This window comes from Kryptolebias marmoratus, linkage group LG17, assembly GCF_001649575.2.
Source record: "Kryptolebias marmoratus isolate JLee-2015 linkage group LG17, ASM164957v2, whole genome shotgun sequence".
In the NCBI taxonomy this organism is placed as follows: Eukaryota; Metazoa; Chordata; class Actinopteri; order Cyprinodontiformes; family Rivulidae; genus Kryptolebias; species Kryptolebias marmoratus.
The window spans coordinates 20,240,872-20,260,986 of NC_051446.1; the positions used below are offsets into that span (position 1 = coordinate 20,240,872).

General features: G+C 41.9%; 3 protein-coding genes across 3 annotated transcripts; 1 reads left to right on the forward strand and 2 right to left on the reverse strand.

Moving 5' to 3' along the window:
- Window positions 1-6,664: 6,664 nt before the first annotated feature.
- On the reverse strand, window positions 6,665-12,335 carry mmp21 (matrix metallopeptidase 21). Its single transcript, XM_017434386.3, has 7 exons — window positions 12,018-12,335; window positions 10,761-11,589; window positions 9,706-9,845; window positions 9,487-9,628; window positions 9,138-9,395; window positions 8,885-9,057; window positions 6,665-7,765 (listed from the first exon to the last, which is right to left on the reverse strand). The coding sequence occupies exons 1-7, from the start codon at window positions 12,162-12,164 to the stop codon at window positions 7,460-7,462; spliced, it is 1,995 nt and encodes a 664-aa protein (XP_017289875.1). The 5' UTR covers window positions 12,165-12,335; the 3' UTR covers window positions 6,665-7,459.
- Window positions 12,336-12,482: 147 nt separating this feature from the next.
- On the reverse strand, window positions 12,483-16,667 carry uros (uroporphyrinogen III synthase). Its single transcript, XM_017435683.3, has 9 exons — window positions 16,165-16,667; window positions 15,995-16,078; window positions 15,487-15,583; window positions 15,299-15,373; window positions 13,819-13,893; window positions 13,624-13,707; window positions 13,402-13,487; window positions 12,826-12,924; window positions 12,483-12,747 (listed from the first exon to the last, which is right to left on the reverse strand). Exons 1-9 carry the CDS (start codon window positions 16,225-16,227, stop codon window positions 12,625-12,627), a joined length of 786 nt encoding a protein of 261 aa, XP_017291172.1. The 5' UTR covers window positions 16,228-16,667; the 3' UTR covers window positions 12,483-12,624.
- Window positions 16,668-16,963: 296 nt separating this feature from the next.
- On the forward strand, window positions 16,964-19,595 carry LOC108246936 (BRCA2 and CDKN1A interacting protein). Its single transcript, XM_017434718.3, has 7 exons — window positions 16,964-17,207; window positions 17,370-17,444; window positions 17,534-17,614; window positions 17,700-17,789; window positions 17,874-18,061; window positions 18,569-18,737; window positions 18,828-19,595. Exons 1-7 carry the CDS (start codon window positions 17,067-17,069, stop codon window positions 18,996-18,998), a joined length of 915 nt encoding a protein of 304 aa, XP_017290207.1. The 5' UTR covers window positions 16,964-17,066; the 3' UTR covers window positions 18,999-19,595.
- The last annotated feature ends 520 nt before the right edge of the window (window positions 19,596-20,115 follow it).

Sequence of the window (20,115 nt, forward strand, 5' to 3'; positions counted from 1 at the left end):
GAAACATGGCGTTGCAGCAGGGTTTCGTCATGTGTCACAGAATGAAAAGGTGTCACAGTGTTTGTGATATTTTACAGCAGATTTCTCCGGGAATAGAATATTCGGAGTTAGGTGGCAGTCAGTCACCCTGAGTGAGTGAATGGCTGAGTGCGCTCGGATGAAAAGGCGGGCTGTCCTCTGTGTACTTGGACCTCGTTATGGAGGGTGAGCGGCTCCCACCAGCAGCTCAGGACGAGCGAAAACCCAAGAAAGCTCCTGATACACCATGATATAGCTGTTCTGATCAGAAGCTTTTCTTTTTGTTTGTTCTGTTCTGTTCTTGTCACTAATGAGATCTGGGAACGTGGTAAGATTGTAAACAATTTTTTTTTTTTTTTACCTGTCGAAGATAGCTCTTTGGACCACCTCAGTTTGTAGCATTGATTGTAAATAGAAATACTGGACCTTATCCAAGATCCCAGAAGTTGAAGCAGCAGACAGGTCTCACAACAGGTTTTAAGCCCAAGGAGTTAAACCCAAACAAGCGAAACACTAAATAAAAATTAAAAATTAAAAAAAAAAACAACTCAAACAATTTTACTTAGATGTTGATTCATGTCGCTGCTGGATGTTCAAAAAGGAATTTTTCTAAAAGGTTTTGCTGTAAATACAAATACAAAGGTCAATGTGACACCAGGATTGTTTGTGGGAGAGTGGGCGGGACTTAAAGCCCCACATCATCAGTACTCAGACTCTGGTTCCAAAAATACAACATGGCAGCTTCCTGCTGGTTTCAATTCCCAACAATAACAGATGGCGGGGACACTTAGTTTAGTACTTTCCTTCCTGTCAATAATTTGCAAAAACAGAATTTAATTCCGACCAGATGAACGGTCGCACAGGAAGTGCTAAAGCTGCTGCTGCTGCAGTCGCAAGCAACTATAAAATTCTCTGTAAACAGACTTCAGTGTGGCCCTCAGGTGCGATAAAATACCCACGTCTAGGATTTTATTTGTAGTATTTTTCCAGTCAGAGTCAGCTTTAAAGGATAAACATGAACGCACTTAATATCTCCTGTAGGTTTTTAAAAGTCGTTTACATCATCGGGTCCAGAAACACACCGGGGTAAAGTGCAAAGCAGTTGGCAGAGGCATTCATTGCTCCTGTGCTGCTTTTAGGGCAGTTCATCACTCATTCATCACTTTTTTTTTTTCTTCTTTAAACAAGCTCTTCATTTTGCAAACAAGCAGAAGGTAAAAAAGTTCTGGCAACAAAAGAGCCAGAGTCTAGAAGAAAAAGATGTCACATTAGCTTGATCTGAACCCCCCCCCTCTCCACCTCCTCCTCTGCTCAAACTCAAGCATCGTTCACCCCACCACCTCCTGGGTTTAACTCCATCTGTTCTGGTGGAGAAAGGAAAGAAAAAGATCAGAATGTGAAGTGGAGACAGACGAACAGCTGACGATGTCGGTGAGGGGAGAAGAGAAGCTGTTTGATAAGTTACTGGTTCGAAGCTAAACACACACATGTTTGCATGAAGCGAGTAAAACTTGAGACGATTGCTCAAACAAAGGCAGCTGAAAGTAAATTATTGAACTTTATTCGTAAGCCGGAGTCTTTGAATGCACTCGGGCAAATTAAGGGAATAATTCATGCAAAAATTCCCTCATATCTGGAGTCCAGCTGAGCCGACAGTTCGGCTGTGGTTTGGTTTGGATTTCTTCTCTCGCTGCAGTTCAAGCTCGGAGAATTTATTCTGACATCCAGCCATGATTCCTCTTCAGATGATCCGGTGATTCTGTCTGTGGATTCGTGTTTGTTCTGACAAAAGGTTGCCACGGCACGTCTCCCGTCGTTTTCCCAGGCTGGAACCGAAAGGTGGCGGCCCCCGGCCAGCCTCTTCTGTGTGACCATGCGTGGGACAGCCTCCCCCCTTCCCGTTGACCTGCAGTTGTCACTCACACTGACAATGTCAAAAAGAAGAAGAAAAAGAAGCCCTCCTTGTTTCGTTCCCTCAGCTCCCCTCGAGCCCAAAGGTCAAGGTTCAGTTTGCAGTGGGTGGGAGGGATTCCTCTGCCCCCACATGGAGGCAAATTAGCAGCCTTTTACTGGGTGGATTGTTTGTGCTATGACAAACATATCCTCCTATACACCCACACTATTTATTTATCAGGTATTTAGTTAGACGCTACATTATGCATGAGGCTACACAAAGCTTAATTACACTTGCATGATTTGGATTCCTCATTCAAATGAGGCTGTTTGATCCGTGGACGATTCTCCAGAGGAAACATGTAATTATTATGCTATTTCCATTTGGCATAGAAGACCCTGTCTAACTCGGAGGCGATTTAAAGTCAAACCCACTTGTTCCGACACCCGAAAAACTCCTTTTACTGCAAACTCAGGCAGTTTTCCCCATCACTCGGAGAGAGTTTCTCCTCCACGCCATAATGACAGCATGAAAGCTCGTGAATTTCAAATCCCATTCACTTTTTCCGCAACATTACGGATCCTCAGTGAGGAGCACTTTGTTGAAAAGCATTTGATGATAAAGCTTTTGAAATATTGATTTGAATATGAAAGTGAGAGGTAGTCTTGAAGTGTTTTGCAAGTGTTTTTTTTCCCCTCTTCTTTAATTCAAACTTTTCCATCTGGGGGTGAAAGGAGAAGCAGAAGGGTTGGACAGGAGGAGCGCAGACAGAAGTGTGTGTGTAGGGGGGGCGTTTTGGGATGAGTGAACAGGACTCTTTTTGAGAGTGCGTGCCTCCGTGTGCAACTCTTGTGCGTGTTGTCTCCTTTGGGGAGACAGCTGTGAGAAAGTTTTTAATTGTTTACCCATTTTAAAGTCGGTAAACAAGCCTCGGCCTTGTTAATGGTGCCTCTAATGCTCAACTTTCAACTGAAAATCAGCTTTCTGCCCTTAATACTTTGGGCTGGAAAAGACTGATCTGCTCTCAGCCTCTGACGAATCTTTGGTAATAATCACAATTTTCCACAACACAGTGTGGTAAAAACCATAACTTACCATTAAAGATTTCACTCCACTTTGGGTAAACATCGACAGTAAGCTTCTGGAAACAGAAACACCTGCAGTATGTGGAGGAAATCCTCATCGTCCTTATACTGCTCCTAAAATAATATTGAATTTTTCATGAAGTAATTCAGAGACTGACAGCAGTGAATCCACAGGGCAGACCTAAGGAGCAGGTGGATTGTGTGTTGAGGCTGCCCTCTAGTGGTCATTTGTTTTGGAGACCCCTGCATCTGGAGGAAAAGTGCAGAACAGCTCCAAGAAGATGAGGACGTTTTAAGAAACTGTCCATCTTTTTGAAGAGACTGAGCATCTATTTAACATCCTTTGTCCACTGTCCCTCGTCTGCACATGTCCAAACCATCTCAGCCTGAGCCGTCCCTCTGTCAGTTTTGGTCCCTCCCAGTTAAAACCTGAACATCTTCATCTCTGTTCTCGCTACAATCTTTTACTCCTTCTGTCACGAACCACCCCCGACAGTCGTCTCCATCCGCTCCACCCTGCCTGCCCTCTCTTCGGGGGCCTAAACTCATCCACCTTCAGCACTCGGACTCTTCTGCAGCTTCTCTGTGACACCCGTCTCCTCATTCACACGCATGGATTCAGTCTCCTCTTCTCTCCAGTGCATGCCTCCACCTCTCCAGGCTCTCTTCCACCTGCTCCCCACTCTCACCGCAGATCATCCGCCCGTCCATCGCCACTGCAAACCAGAAGGGGCTCAGAGCTGATCCCTGATGTAATCCCACCCTGAACCCGTCTGTCCCTCCTCCCACGCATGTCCGCACTGTCTCACCGTCCTCACATGTCCTGCACCACCCTCATATACTTCTCCACCCCACCCGTCTCCTTCACTCCAGCTGTCTTCTTCACTATTGCTGACTGTCACTTTCATTTGACAGAATAATGGTGGATAACGAGGAGTTATTTTTTAATTCTTGTACATCTTCTGCTCTTTGATTTGACTTCTCTTAGAAGATCTCCTCCGTGAGTTTACTGGTTTTGGCTTTTAAGTTATAAATTTATAAAAATGAAGCTGTGGAGTTTGTAAAATGTGGACTTTTATGAAGCAAAACAGAACTCCAGCCATATAAGTTGCACAATCGATGTCTAAAGTTGCTTTCATGAAAGTGCAACACTAGATCACGACCATACCGAAGGCATAGATGTTTACTTTATTATTAACGAACATAAATTAAGATTTAATTAGGCATGCTACAGAGATATTAGGACAATTTCTTAATATGCATGTTCATTATGTAAAAGAACATGTATGAAATCCCAGAATGAGGGCATCCAGGCTGTCTTTGAAAAACTAGAGATTCCTTGCATTTAAATGCAACACACCAGCTGACATGCAGCAGTTTTGTTAAAGCCAAGAAACACATTACTGCACGACTCTCAGCTGAAATAAGAGGGATTTACCTCTGTGTTTGCCGCGTCGCTTTGTGACAGAGTGGAAGTGACAGCACCGCAAGTTATCTTCAGGTCTTGAAAGCGTTCCTGGGTATTTGATATTTGAATGTGCTGCCGGGAGTTTCGTCCCGTTCTCCGGCTTGTGAAGAGCCTCCCGTGAGGATCCGGGGAGCCGTGACGCAGGGGTTTGTGTCTCTCTCTCAGGCCTCTGCAGCTCGTACTCCTGTCTGCATGACTGAGCTCATTTAGCCAATCTGAAAGTATAAAAAAGAAGAGAGCATCAACAGTTTGTGCAAAAGCAGTCATCATTGGGCTGCTGGGAATGTGAAGGTGTAAAAAAAAACATTTGGCTGAATAAAACCCTTCAGGGTGCTGCAGATGTATGGAGCCTCATTAGGAGATAAATACCTGGATCAAAAGCCTAATTTATTAGACTTATTATAAGAAATTAAATGAATTATCCTTAATAACAAAATCTAATTTGATTTGTACTTTTCTTTTGGGAAATATTGCAAAAATTTGAAAAACAAACCCGCTGAAATCTGATTTTTTTAATTAATTAATTTTTTCAAAAAACTCAACTATTCCAGAAACTAAACCAGAACCAGACATTTCTTTTTTTACTTTTACTCCACCGTCAGTGTCACATTTCATCAGTTTCAATCAGTTTTGTAGTCGTGAATAACTGCCACCCTTTTAATGTTGTTTTTGTGATTTCTTGTAATGTTGCTTCATGCATTGTCTTAATGAGTGTAATGTTTTAAACTATTTTTCTGTTTGAGTTGTTAAAGGCCCATCTGGGGATGAGCACTGTAAATTAGCCCAGGCTGTAAATGTCATAATCTGGTATTTATTAACACTCAACACACGTCTGTATCTGTATATGAATAAACATCCGTTTTTTTTTTTTTACTTGCCTGTTTTTTTCTGGGTCTTGGTGAGCTGGTGTCTATCCCCAGCAGTCACTGTGCGAGAGGACAGCTTGTCTCTGGACAGGTCGTAAGTCTATCACAGGGACACATAGAGACAAACGAGACAGAGAACCATTCACACCGAGGGACAATTTAGAGTTTCCAATGAACCTAACATGCATGTTTTTTTTTGGTCTGTGGGAAGAAAACCCAGGCGAACCTGGGTCTGTCTTGCAGTGAGGGGACAGTACTATCCACTGCACCACTGTGCAGCCCTATAAATACACCATTAAATTAAAATAAAAGCTATATTAGGATTTTCCTGCTGTTAATTGTGCTTGCAGATACAATTCTGTGGAAATAACTGAGATTTATAAAAGGGCAGCAATTCTCTCTGGTCCAGCGGCGCCTTTAGGAAGGGGGAGTGTTGTCACTGATAATCTTAGTGTGAAATAAACCCGATTTCTCCAAGCTATCTAAAACAGATAAAACATTTATTGTTCGTAACCTTTCCACAGAACCCCACTCCAGTGGATCTGAACCGTCCTTTTAATTCTCCCTCTTTAAATCTGCGAGCAGACTAATCATCTCTTGACACCTACCTCCTCTGTAACTCCACTTACCACATTTTATTCTAATTGATTTCGATTTTAATTCATTAATTTTGCCCGTGGAGCACCTGCAGCACATTGATAGTTATCAGGGCCCCACCTGGAGCTTCGTCTCCGAAAAGAAGATGAGTTTCAGAGAGCGTTTCAACAACCGTCTGTTACATCATCGTTATGTGCTAGTTTAGATTTGTTCTTGCGCAAAACACTGCAAAAATAAGACACAAACTGGAAGTAAATTCAAACTTTTTAGACTAAATGAGCTAAAGTAGGTTTTAGAGAAAAAAAAAAGGGAACGGATGTTAAACATAAATGTGACAGAATGTGTTTCGTTACGGTAAACACTGACGAATTTTAGAGGCAAAAATGGCACGGGCTGAAAAAAAAAACTCAGCTCAAGCTGATAAAAAGAGCTTTTAGTACAAGAAGGTCACCTAAAACTCAGCTTGAATTTCTATTAGATTTATCACAATGAAAAAAAAATCTGAAGTGGTGAAAGCTGAAGGTTTTGTTTCGGCTCTCACAGTTTAATCAAACTGAGCTTCGATGAAATGCTTTAAAACTGAAAAGAGCAAAACATGACAAATAAATCTTAAGAATTTACAAAACCTGAAGCATTTCGCTGGAAAAATGAGTGAAAATATTACAGCAGAAAAACAAGTTAGTAAATTCTTCATTTGGAAAAAAGAGAATTATAAACTAACACCCATATTCAAAAGTTCATTTTATCTTTAATTGTTTTTATTTTGGTATTCATTCATTTCTTTTGTAAATTAATTGAAAATCACATCAGTTTTGACCAAATGGGGGGGGCTTAAACTTTGGCACTCATTACAAAGTCATAAAGATCGCACCGGTCATAAAATTAAAAAAATAATAAAATTATGAAGAAACAAAATCTGCACATTTCCTCAAATTTAACATTTGTAAGCAAAATATGTGACAAGCTGCAAAAAAACAGCCAAAGTTACTGAAAATAGATTCAAAATGGTGACTTCCTTGGGATAAAGAAGTCTGACAATTTTGATATATTGTTAGATATTTATGCTCAGATTTATTGAGTAAAGTATGCAGATAAAAATGCTTTGTTTACACTGAGTGCGTACCTGCATTTCAGAACTGCATGGCAATATATAATTCAGGATGACCTTTTTATTTATTTCAAAGTCTGTAATAATTACCTTTAATTAAACTGCATTTGTTCATGAGGAGACTAAATAAATGTTCTACAGATGTACTCACACTGATACCAGAAAAATCTGAGTCATAAAACATATTTGTGCAAACAAACTCAACATCTCCAAGGAGAAAAAGATAAACAACAGCTGTTACATAAAATATTAACGCTCTTCTGTGAAAATAAGCCAACAAGAATGTTGTTTTTGTCTTTTAAATAGAATTACGCTGCTGAAAAGATTAAACGGCGAGTGTGTGGAGACACACGGCAGCATGTTTACCTACAGGTAAATCAGCTGGCTACATCTGTACGCGCGGTTTAATTCAGCTCCGCGCCCTCAGCGGGTTAGTTTGAGAGCAGAAGGATGAACGTTGCAGATGTCAAACCACTGCTGATCCACCTGCTTGTGCGGCAGCAAGCCGTTCCGAGGCAGGAAGGGCCGGCGCCAGCGCTCGCGGCTGCCCGCCACTCGCCAGAAGCGCGTGCCCTTGAGCAGAAAGATGGCACCGTGGGTGTAGGAGAAGTAGGCGGCGTCGATGTTGCCATCTGGATGGTCTCCTCTCTCCACTGGAGGGAAAACGTCTCTGATGGGTTTGGGGAAGCCTCTTGCCAAGCTGCTGCCTTCCACGCTGAATGCATACACCTGTTTGGACAGAAATCTGCCTAATTACAACAAATCACTGAGAAAACTGCATTTCTGTCTGCAGGAATGCCTTCTTTTAGAACACTAATAAAACAATAACAGTACATATTACGTACTGGGTATGTACTGGGTGCTTACAAGTTAAATTAAGTTGCCAAATCGATCATGCGAGTTTGCTCGCTGTGGCAACCCCTGAAGAAGGAAGCAGCTGAAAGAACGTCTTACTTACCAAGTATGCACCCAGTATGTACCAGGTATGCACCAGATGTGTACCCGGTTCTTCCAGATAAGTACCTAGTACATGCAAGTTAATTACTAGGTACATATCTGGTGTGTATTTCTTAGTACCAGATGTGTACCAGCCTGTAGCATGTACTGTTACCATCATTTCTTTATATTTTGCCTTAAAGGAGTCAGTATTTGTCATATTTTAAAGTGTTATTGAGTAACATTTGTTTTGGATTCCTGAAAATCTTTCAAAATATATATTTGGATTTTTGCTGTTTTTTAAAAAAATGCCTATTTGTATCTTTAGGCCTTTTGTTATAAGCAGTCCGTCACAAAAACACATCTTTTTTTAGCTGAATTTAAAAAAAATACCATAGATAACATAAATTGTCAGGCATAAAATAGTATTTTGGCTCCAACAAGTACGTTGAGTACAGATTTCAACCTACCATTCCTCTTCCAAACACTTTAAATAAATCCTCATGCACTTTTTCAAGCCCTTCGCTCAGGCAAATGTAATTTGTTTTAATCTGAAAGCAACAATCTGGTGTCTGAAGTCGCCACCAACTACAACAGGCCTGACGCTGTAGTCATTTCCTCTTTGGACAATGAGAAGTTTAATCCTGTTTACAGTTTTGTTTGCAATAAAAAAAAGAAAAGCTGAATGATTTTTTTGCTCAACAGAGAGGTTGGGTTTGTTCAACTTCATATGATCAGGTTTGCAAAACTGAAATTATTCCATTAATTTTGGGCGAATGTTGGAAAACCTGTAAAGGAACAACCCTCTGCTTGTGTTTCTGCAGCTGTAGAAGTGAAAGTGGTAGATCCAAAACCTGATGAGATTTTGCATCTTAATTTAACTCCATTAAAAAAAAGGTGGATTATTCTTACTAGAGTGCCTTTGAAGAAGTAGATGTGGGAGTCCCTCCTGTCGTAAAAGGCTGTGTCGATGGGAGCGGGCACCCCGGGGAAACCTTCAGAAATCATCCTCGGGTACCGATGACCATCCGGCTCCTGAATGAACACCTGATCGTTCTCAATTCTGTACCTCCAAAACTGAGTACCTGTTTTTGAAAAGAAGAACCAACTGTTTGCATCACTGAGAGTCAAATGACCTCTCATTTGCAGAAAACTGTTCCCCTACCCTTAAAAAAGTAAACGGCGTCTCTTTTCCTGGACCACACGTGGACGTGTGCATCCACCCCGTCGCTGGGAAGCCCGTGCCAGCCGATCTGCAGCGCCACCGGATCGCCGTAACGTGTTCTGTTGTTTCTGTTCTCGTACAGCCAGTACCAGCCGTCCCTCAGGAAGTAGGTGTTGAAGCGGACGATCGCGTCTCCAGAAGGCGTCTTCTCCTTCCTGATCCAGTCGAACACCGTATCAAACCGGCCTTTACACGCACCTGCAATCAAACAGTTTGCTTTTCTGTTAGCTTGTTCCCGTCAGTCTCTTCAGTTTTTGCGTATCCAGCAGGTGACGGCATAATCCTGTACCATACAGATGCTGTATAGCCTTTCTGTCCATCCAGTCCATCTCAAAACTTGACTCATGAGGCAGATAGCTGGGCTGCATGATGGATCCAGGTCTGTAGGTGTGGGGAAGTCCCAAAACGTGGCCGATCTCATGAACCGCCACCTAACAGGCAGGGAATTCAAAGTGCTGTTACTCCACCTGTCCGTATTCCTGTCAACCGTTCCTGATCCGATGCTTACTTTGAGGAGGCTGATTCCGCTGTGAGAGCTGGGAGCCGTGAAATGCTCGTCGTCGTCGAAGTGGATGTCACCAAGGAACCAGGCGTGAGCAAACTCCTGTCCCGTTCCGTCAAACTTCTGACTGCATCCCAGATGTCTTCCTGTGCAGAGGACAAAGGTCCTGGATAATTAAAATGCACCGGTGTCCTTTTGCAGTGCAGTATTCAACACAACCGCCAAGGATGGGGATATATGATAAAAAAATCAATTTTTGATGCTCAAAGTTGGGGCAAATCTTGCAGCTGCTGCAGTCTACGTTGGTTTTCACCTCTTTTAAACTGTTTTACTGATGCTTCTGATTTTATCACCTCATAAAATTGTCAAAAATGGAATTTAAAATTTACCACCTTTCTTTAAAATTTGAGAAATGACCGAATATCCAAGGACTAGAATTCCTTAAAGGAATGCATGTCGACAGTCAACTTTCTTGGCAGAGTTTAATTCAAGATGGTCACCAGAGCTACATCTTGGAGTATGTTTTGAGGATGACTCTCAGCTACCATCACGGCAAATTTTAATTTAACATCTGTAAAACTGACTGAGTATAGCCATTTTTGTGTTTACTAAGGTCAGTTGGCTGTGGTGGCCATCTTGAATTGGTGCGACTACAAAATGTAACCGGTTGGAGATGTACATTCAGTGATAACTTTCTGAGAGCTTCATTAAAATCCATCCAGTGCTTCAGGAAATAACAGACATTATTGTCCTATCTCCTTTGGCAGAGGGAGATTTAAACTGTATAAAATGTAAAAATGGTCATATGAGGAGGAAACTGCTCTCCCCAGGTGTGATGTTCCAAAATCTTGGCACTCAAACTGTTTCAGATCTGCATCTTGATGCAGTTTGAGTCACCAGAATCCAAAGCTGCTCAAAATAAATTCACATCAAATCTGGTAAAGCTTTTGGTGAGCTGCTGTAAAAAACACGGGACAGTTAACTATTCTGGTTACTTAGGAAGCCAAAGTACAGATTTTTTCGACTTCTACGTCCAAATGAGCGTCTTGGCTGATGCCTACCTGTGCCGAAGCCCAGCTTGATATCAACTTCCTCCAGCGGCGACCGCGCGTCCTCCACAAACTCCAGCGGCGACACCTCGCTCCACATCCTGAAGGCCAGCCTGAAGACGTACCTCTGCTCCTCCACGGTCAGCTGACTGCTGTAGCCCTCTCCGATCAGCCGCCACCTCAGCACCGTCTTGGAAAACGCCGCTGAACCGGATCCACCCAGATCTCTCCTCCGGCGCCTTTCCAACACGAGAGAGGCGAGGCGACGCTTTCTGCGCCTCGCTGCGTCGCCCTGGCTTGTGTTCGCGCCGTCGTAGCTGAAGCTGTCCGGCGACGTCGCATTCGCGTTCGTATCGTTGGAAACGCCCACGAGGAGACTTTCTGTGTTGTTAAAACTGAACGCGTCATCTTCTGAGGAATTAGCAGAGCTGCCGAAGGCGTCACTTGCTGTGTTGTCGCTGTCAGTCTCATTAAAGCCGTCCGTCTGACTGGTCTCGGGTTCTACAGGGGCGTCCGGGTCCGTCTTCTTGTCAGGGACCCCGCACCTCGGTTTGTTCATCGCCTCCTTCGTGGCCTCATCGAACGCCCCGGTAACAGGCAGGCCTGACACCCTCTGGAACTCTTTAAGGGCTGAAACGAATGCCTGGTTCTCAGCTTGGCTTTTGTGGAGCTCATGGGGACCACTTTGAGGACTGTCCCTCGATCGAGACACTGATGTCCCCTCCTGGATTCTGGCTTGCAGGTCATCCAGGAAGTCATCCGGGAAAGAAGCGTCTGAATCCAACAACTGGTTCTCCTCCCAGTCAACCGGCTTGATGAACCCATATCTGGAGAGAAAGAGCTGGAAGAAGATCCAGAACTTAATCATTAGGTGACAAAACTGGAAAAACATTACTTAATTAAAGAACTAGCATTCCTTGAAGGAATGTCTGCAGCCTTTAATGCCAGAGCTTTAGACGGAGATCATCTTAAAATGATGGAGTTGAAGCCTTCTGGTCAAAATTTGAGAAGTCATATGCCAGATGTCACACTTAGACTGTGTTAATAACTTTCAGCTACTACCACATGAGATTTGAGCTGAATTTCTGTAAAAGCGCCTGAAATGTAGCCATTTTTGCGTTGAGTTGGGTTGATTCGCTGTGACGTCCATCTTCCACTGGATCGATGTACGCCCAACATTTACTTTCTGACCGTTTCAGTAAAATCCATCCAGTGGTTCATGAGATATTTTGCTAACAGGCGCAGACACAAGGCGATTAAAAAGTTTACCTCAGCTTCGAACTCATCTGCTACAGCAGGAGCGTGGCGAGACGGCGGCGTCTGCACGTCCGAGTGATCCCGGTTGTGGAAAAGCTTCTCGGCGCCGCTCGAGTTGGTCAGAAAAAGCAAAGCGATCAGCTGGATGAAAGTCAGCATCGTGTCCTCGTGTGTCTGTGCGAAGCGGGATGAAACCCCGGAGCGGCTCGGCTTTATAGGAACATCCGGAGTTTCTCCACCCACCTGAAGGGCGCGACCGCTCGAGGGCGGCACACTTTTTGCAGCTGTGGGTGAAAAGTAAACGCGTTTTAAGTCGGCCACGGACGTGTCGCTCGTGCTCCGACGACTTTAATGAACTGTCACTAAACTGTGGAAAAAGTAAAACGCTTCACTTTTATCTGAGCAGTGAAAGGGTTAGGGTTCCAACACCGGAGTCTTTTACAATAAAAAAAACTGAATGAGGTTTGTTTTTGAAAATAATTTACATTTTACTTTATTAAAAGCCAGTTTTTTTTTTTTTTACTTTTCAGTGCAAATTTGAAGCTCAAACATTGGTAAAAAAAAAAAAAAAAAAAAAGATTGAAGTCAAAGAAATCTATAGTAGTATATAAATCAGTGGTCACTGCAGAGCCTCGGTTATGGCTGCTGCCAGGTGCTCAGCTGTCGGCTTCTCCGCAGTGCAGCTCACTCTCAGACCTGCTGCGGCCATGGCGTCCCGCGTGGTCGGCCCGATGGCTGCGAACTGGAAACCAAACCACACTTTGAGGCGCCGGAAACATAAACATCTTTTTGAGCGCGACTTTGTTAAAAAATGCTGCACCTTTATGCGAGTCAGCCGGTCACCTGACAGCCTCCGGATCGCTTTCAAGCAAAACGTCACTCCGGACGGGCTGAAGAAGCCCACGCTCGCTGGAGCGCCCTGGAGAAAAAAAAACGAAAATAAATGAAAAGGCATATCACTCCCCACCTTCCGTGCCAGAGTTGAAAACTAACATCATTTTATGATAAGACGAGATGGAGTTTTCGCCGTTTTGGTCAAATTGTGTAAATTAAGTGTGATCCTCTGCAACACGGGGAGATCTTGCAGGATTTGATGAAGCTCAAATGATGTAATGAGGATGACTCTCAGCTCCAACCACACCTAACTTTAGCTCAAACCCAGTTGTAGCCATTTTTATGTGTTTTAACATCAGCTTGGCCGTGGCAACCATCTTGTTTTGTGCTGATTCCAAAAGTTAATCATTTGTAGGCGAACATCTGGTGATTACTTTCTGGTTCGTGAGATATTTTGCTGACACTACAGACAAACGAGCACACACACATACGGACGGGCAGTTTGCTAAATAGAAAAAGTGTTTTTTTAAAAGAAACAACAAAAAAGGAGATGAAGTTTCACCTGCTCGGTGAAATAGTTCTTCAGATTCTTCTCCAGATCAGGATGCTCGGTGGTTTGATAGACAGTCAGCGTCTCCAGAGGAACCCCTGGAAACAAAGAAACAGATCCCCACAGTGGCAAAAAAGGTAATGCAATCACTATTTTGTTAATTAGCTTAACCCCAAAGGGCGTTTTATCGACCTGAGCTTTAATTGTGAGACACAAAAAGAGGAGAATGCTCACCGTGTTCCCTCAAAGCCGTGGGCAAGACTTCTCTTTTAATTGAACCACAGGGGAAAAGAAGTGGCGGGATATTTTTATCCTCTCCTAAGAAAGGAATCAAGCATCAAGTCATACACGTTATTAGAACAATTAAAAGATTCTATTAACGTCGAGACTGATGAAGGAGCACAAAAATTTAAATATATCACAGCGTACTTTGGATGATGAAAGGTGATAAGACGTCTGCGGTACCGGTGTCCTCCCCCAGCGGCGTCAGACCCAGACTCTGCACTGTGGACAAAGATTAAAACAACCCTGTTCAAAAAAATAATAAAACTTTATCTATAAAAGGTTAGAAGAAACAAAAACACCAGGTGGAGAATTTCACACCTTGCTAGGTTGAAAAAGAGAATTAAGAGAGCCTTTAAATAGGATTATATTTATATCAGAGTAAAAAGTAAATTATCATAAAGAGTTTCAGTCTTAAAAAAACAACAACATTTTGTTCTTCTTTTCCAGTTTCAATTTTAAGGTCTTAATAATAAGAATAAAGTTATTTTAACATTAAAAGAGGAACCAAAATTAAGTCCAGCCCTGGCCTAGAAAAAAAATGTACATTTTCACTTATGCCTTGCGTAAATGAACAAGTGATTTTATATTTCAGAAAAGTACATTGTGATAATAAGAAGTGTTAGTATTTTTGTACCTTATATATAAACTTTTCAAAAGGTTTTAGTAGTTTAGGCTGCAGCACTGAAATATATCATAACTAGAGACGGGACAGGAAACCGGACCTTGATGTCACAAAGGACGAGCGCCCCCTGGTGGCTGGCTGCAGTATGAGTTTTAAGCCCCGCCCCTCCATGAAAACAAATGGGACATACATTCGGATATTGTTCATTTGTGTAGTTCTTACCATGCAGCTGTATGTTTAGTTACTCAACGCTTAAAAAGTGTCACGTTACACTGATTGACACGTGCCCGTCAGCGAGTTGGGAGGGTGTGTAAGCGGGACAAAACGGCGGCGCCCAAACAAAACCGAGCAGCGCGAGAAGACAGCGAAGCTTCGTCCATCTTTAACGATGATGATTTTACCAGATAAATAAGTAAATAAATAACAATATTAAAGACAGTAGAGCTCTCTGCTCTCTTGGGCTTAACTTTATTATCGACATGAGTTTAATGTCAAAACTTGGAAACAAATGAATATTTTTTCCCCCATTAAAGTGACCCTAAAGCTGCTGAATTTAAAACTAACCTGTGGTCTGGTAAATCTAAATGTGGGATTCCTGTAGGACATTTTAGACACAGCAGTATGGAGTTTAAAGTTGAAACTGAAAACATCTGATTTGTGACAATAAGAGCCACAAAGTGCTGAGCAGGAAAGGTCTCAGTGCCGCCAGATAAACAGAAAAAGTGTTTTATCTAAATAATCGAACACGACAATAAAGAAGTCACAGGATCAGGTAAAGCAAACTTTAGGAAGCAGCTGCTCGTTTCCTAAAGACCAAACCCTATCTCTGTTGTTCGCAGCAAACTGTCACTTGTGTAAAACGTCACACTGAGGGTGGTCAAACCGCTTCACACACAGGTGTCTGTCGCACTCCAACACATTTAGAATTGGTTGAAAAGGCCAACGACCCATGAAGAAAATCCCTTGAAGAAAAACGTGGTGACGGATGATGTAGAAACTCACCTAACGCCGCAGTTGCCTTCCCAACCACATAGACGGATTTCAGGTTCCATTTGTCTTTTACACATTTGTCCCATTCTGAATAATAAAAGAAAAACATTATTTGTAACCAATGTAATTTTAATTCCTGGCTTGGCAGAAAAAGAGGAGGCTAACGGTTAAAATCTATTTGTTTCATGTGATAAATTCACCTTCTCGCCTTCCTTCTGCTTCCAAACACGTCTTCACAGCCTCCACAGCTCTCGGACTGGTAAATATCAGTCCGCCGTGTTTCTCTGGTTGGAAAAGCTGAAAAACAAATATAACATTTTAAACTTTTAAAGGCGTTCCTAGAAGACACGGTTATAGCCCGCTGACTTCTATGCCAGAGTTTCAAACTAAGGTCGTCTTGGTCATTTTATGCGTGATGAGTTGTCCAGCTCAGATGGACAATTGTGGATGACCCTCAGCTACTACCACATCAAATTTTAGCTACATATGTGTAAAGCTGACTGAGTTAGAGACATTTTAGTGATGGCTAATGTTGATAAGCTGTAATGGCTGACTCCAAAAGGTAAATATTTTTAGATGCAACATTATCTTAAAGTTTAATTACAATTCACTTTGTGATTCAGGAGATATTTTGCTTAATGCCTGGCGCGTGAAGTTTAAGAAATGAAAATAAATGACGCATTGATTTAATTACTGGCAATTATTTACCTTATCCGACAGGGTGTTCAGTGAGACAAACTTAAAGGACAGAACTGGTATTAGGGTTGCTTTGTGTCCTTGTGATTCCAGCTCCTTTAGAGTCAAAACAATAAAAACACTTGGTTTAATTAAACAACATAATCTTAAAACCTGCTGGATTTTAAGAAAATCGCGTCTACCTGAATGTAAGGATCAGGTCCAGACTCTCCGTCTCTTGGTTCTTTAAGGAGCAACACATGCATCCTGACAAAGAAGGAGACTTAAACAACACAAGGTGAATTTTAACCTGCTGCTGCAACTTTCAGGAACTCAAATGTGCAGAAACCATAACAGACAAGAGGGGTGTGGAGGCTCTTTTAGCTCAGCTACACCCAAAAAACTGTCACATGCACGCTGATGATAGCAACACTGATGAGTCACGATTACGAAAAACGACTATTAAAATAGATAAATGTTGACAATGTACAGCTAAAGCCAGAGTCGAGAAGTTGGACAATGTTAGCTAAGTCGGTTTGTTATGGTTTACATTAGCAAAACATAATAGGTGACAGGTTAGCTGTCGTGACATCCTTATTGAAAGAACCAGTCGGTGATATTAACAGTTATTTCGCCTAGCATTTATAACGCCACAATACAACCAACGATAAAAGGTTAAAAAACACCAAAGCGTCGCATAAAATTGATGTACCTTCAGCTGTTTATGTAGACCACTTCATTCTCAGTCAGGGAAGGGGTGTCCGTGGAGATGCCTGTTTGATAATCTTATATATCTTAAATATATTCACAAAACAAAATTAACAGACAGTATATTTATAATCGTATTATACAATTACATTGTGTAATCCAGTAATTATTACAGTAAAATACAGCTTTGAAAGTTAATTTAGTTTAGTTAAATGGTTTATTCCAGTTCCAACCGCTCCAATGAGCCGACATTGCGGCTCCGAACAGCGTTTCGAAACTATGCATTTAGAGCCAAAATGGCGACCACTAAACGTTAGTTTCCAGCCTTTAACTTGTTGAACTTTAACCTTCTCCCCGCCCCACTTAAAAATATACACACGTGTTTTCACGCTTCGACATGGCTTCGTCAGCTAAGAGGAGAGCCGTGGGGCTGGGAGAAAATCCCGAAGAAAGCGACAACAGCTCGGAGGAGAATCCGGAGGACGACGACGAATCTGGGGAGGACGACAGCGATGCGTCGGAGGAGGAAATCAACGAGGTGACGAAGTCGTAAGAACGACGCGTAGCCGCTAAGCTAGCCAGCTAACAGTCCATTTATGTCACTAGAGTGGCTCAATAGTATTTTTATTGTTAGTTTTGATAATAGTGCCGTTTTTTTATTTCTCTATCCTAATTTGTAACTTTTTCTTTGTTCTTCCAGGAGGTCGTGGTGGATTTTGAAGCCCACACCATTTCAGACAACGACTTCAACGGCATTAAGAAACTGTTGCAGCAGGTGTGGATCTGTGTGTTCATATTCATATATGAGCTACTGATTGTTATTGTGGTGCCACTGACGTCAGTTTTCTTGTGTGTGGGCCACAGCTCTTTCTGAAGGCTCATGTAAACACATCAGAGATGACAGACATCATCATCCAGCAGAACCATATTGGAAGCGTCATCAAGGTGCGTCTTTCATGGTTTGTTCTGGTCTGAAATGTTAAGTTAACTTGTTTCAGCTGTTCTTAACCATCATACCTTCATTTGGCAGCAAGCTGAAGTTCCAGAGGACAGCGATGACAACGATGACCCAGATGAAGTGTTTGGCTTTATAACGATGCTCAACCTCACAGAGAGAAAGGTAACATGGCTGCACTTTTTCTGCTGGATCGATGCAGCGAATCTAAACTGAAATCAGATGGGTTTTTTTTTGTTTTTTTTGCAGGGCGTTCAGTGTGTGGAGGAGGTCAAGGAGCTGATTGTGGACCAGTGCGAGAAGAACTCCCCCCACAGCGTAACGGAACAGCTCCAGCAGATCTTGAATGACACGACCAAGCCTGTGGGGCTTCTGCTGAGTGAGCGCTTCATCAACGTGCCTCCGCAGATCGCCCTCCCTCTGCACAAACAGCTCCAGTGAGTGCCGCTCTCTCCGCCTGCACTTCCCTCCATCTGCTTAAAGTCACAAAAGAAGAAGAAGAATATCACTTGGTGAAAGAGCGTTTTAGTCTGCAGAATGCGAAAACGGTTCTAGCGTGGAAGATTGAAATAAAATGAGTGAAAAGTGGAAATAAAAAGGGGAAAAGGGTTTCCAGTTATTAGGGGATGTAAAGATTTGACTGTGGAGGAATAGCAAATGTAATTCAGATCAAGTCCAGACTTACTTTTTTTGGATTTTGGACACAAATATGTAATTTTAAATTCAGTGACAAAGTTAATAAAACAATCAGATGTTCCCCACAATCAAAGTTAAGCACTCTTTTATTGGCATGAATAAATCAGTGTTTATGGTTTTACAATAAGGTACTTAAAGATGCCCACTCCTAAGATAGAATGGTTTAATGAATGTCCTTCCAGACTGAGGCTTTTTTTTTTGTCAATGGTAGAATGCAGAAAAATAACAAATATTAATTTGTCCTTTAGGGAAGAAATGGCTGAAGCTCAGAAGACAAACAAGCCCAGTGGGAAGTGTCACTACTGCCTGATGATCAGCAAGACGTGCAAAGAGGCGTCCGCGAATATCCCAGCCAGAGGAGGAGCTCCTAAAGAGGAGTACATGTTCGTCAACGCAGAGGAGGAGTTCTTCTACGAGGTGAAGTCAAATCAGTCCAGGCAGCAGCTAAATATTTAATCTCGTATCAGCTATGAAATAAACAAGCCTCAATGTTTTATCTTGTTGCAGCAAGCCATCGTGAAGTTCCACTACTCGGTCCAGGAAGACGCAGATTCCTGTCTGAGCGGCAGGTGGTCGTTTGACGACGTACCCATGAAGCCTTTTAGGACAGTGATGTTGATACCCGCAGACAAAATGCCTGCTATCATGGACAAACTGAAGGAATACCTGACCGTGTGAAATCATTTAAGGCTCAGGCGGACGCTCGAGATGCTTGTCTATTTACGTAAAAGATCATCTTATCGCCATCAGATACAATAGTGTTTGTTTGATTGTGGTTTTCAGCTTCCAACATGTTTTTTTATTGACCTAATTTAGTACAACGTACCAGAAAACAACCTGTCAGTATGAATAGATTCACACTGTACCTCCTATAAATAGTTTTTAAACTAGCTTATAGGTTTTAAAAATGACAACATGACATTTTCCCAGTTAAGATTTTTTTGGGCTCATTTATCCATCACACTTCTTTAATAAAAAGGATATTTTTATAAAACTGCAAAGAGCTGCGTCAAGAGCAGTCTGATTCTTCTTAAACGACAGTTTGTTGTGTGAAAAACTTGATCTAAAGGTGTGTTTTTTTTGCCACTCAGACTATCTTTTGAGAAAACTCATACTTTTCTTGACATGGCTAGTTGTAATTTTGTTAGTTAGCAATTTCTGTTTTTGTTATTAAAGCATGATGGATAATTGAGCCAACGTCCCATTATGAGTACTTGAATTCGTACATTTATATCTCTTGAAATGATTGAAAAATCATTAAATTATATCTTTCAATAATTTGTAGATGTCTGTTTGTTTGCAACACGTCATCCTATTGTCTCAGTTGTGGGTTTTTTCATTTAACAGCAACTAAAAAAATCCATTTAAACCAAAAAAAAGACAGTTGGGCTGGAAATAAGGTTAGCAGACTTGTTTGACAAATGGTGTCCTGCAGTTTGCATCAAAGTGTCCGAATCTTACTGAATCTTAATCTTGTTTATGTCGACAGGAGGTTTAAGCGGGTGTTTGCAGCTTTGATAAAGTGCTGGAGCTCTTTTCTTTTTTTTTTTATAACTCATGAATTAAAAATAACGTTCAGGATGACGGCAGTACTGCTGAGCACAGCAGGAGTCGAGCAGGAAAAGACAAATTAAGACAAAATCTAAAAAAAAAAACGTAGCCATATTAGACTAACTAATCTTATTTCCAACATATCAGCTGAGTTGACAAATCTGCCTTCTGCAAAGTGTTTACATGACATGACCATAAATGTCTGGATTGTAAATCAGCCTGTAGCTTTCATTGATGACAAATA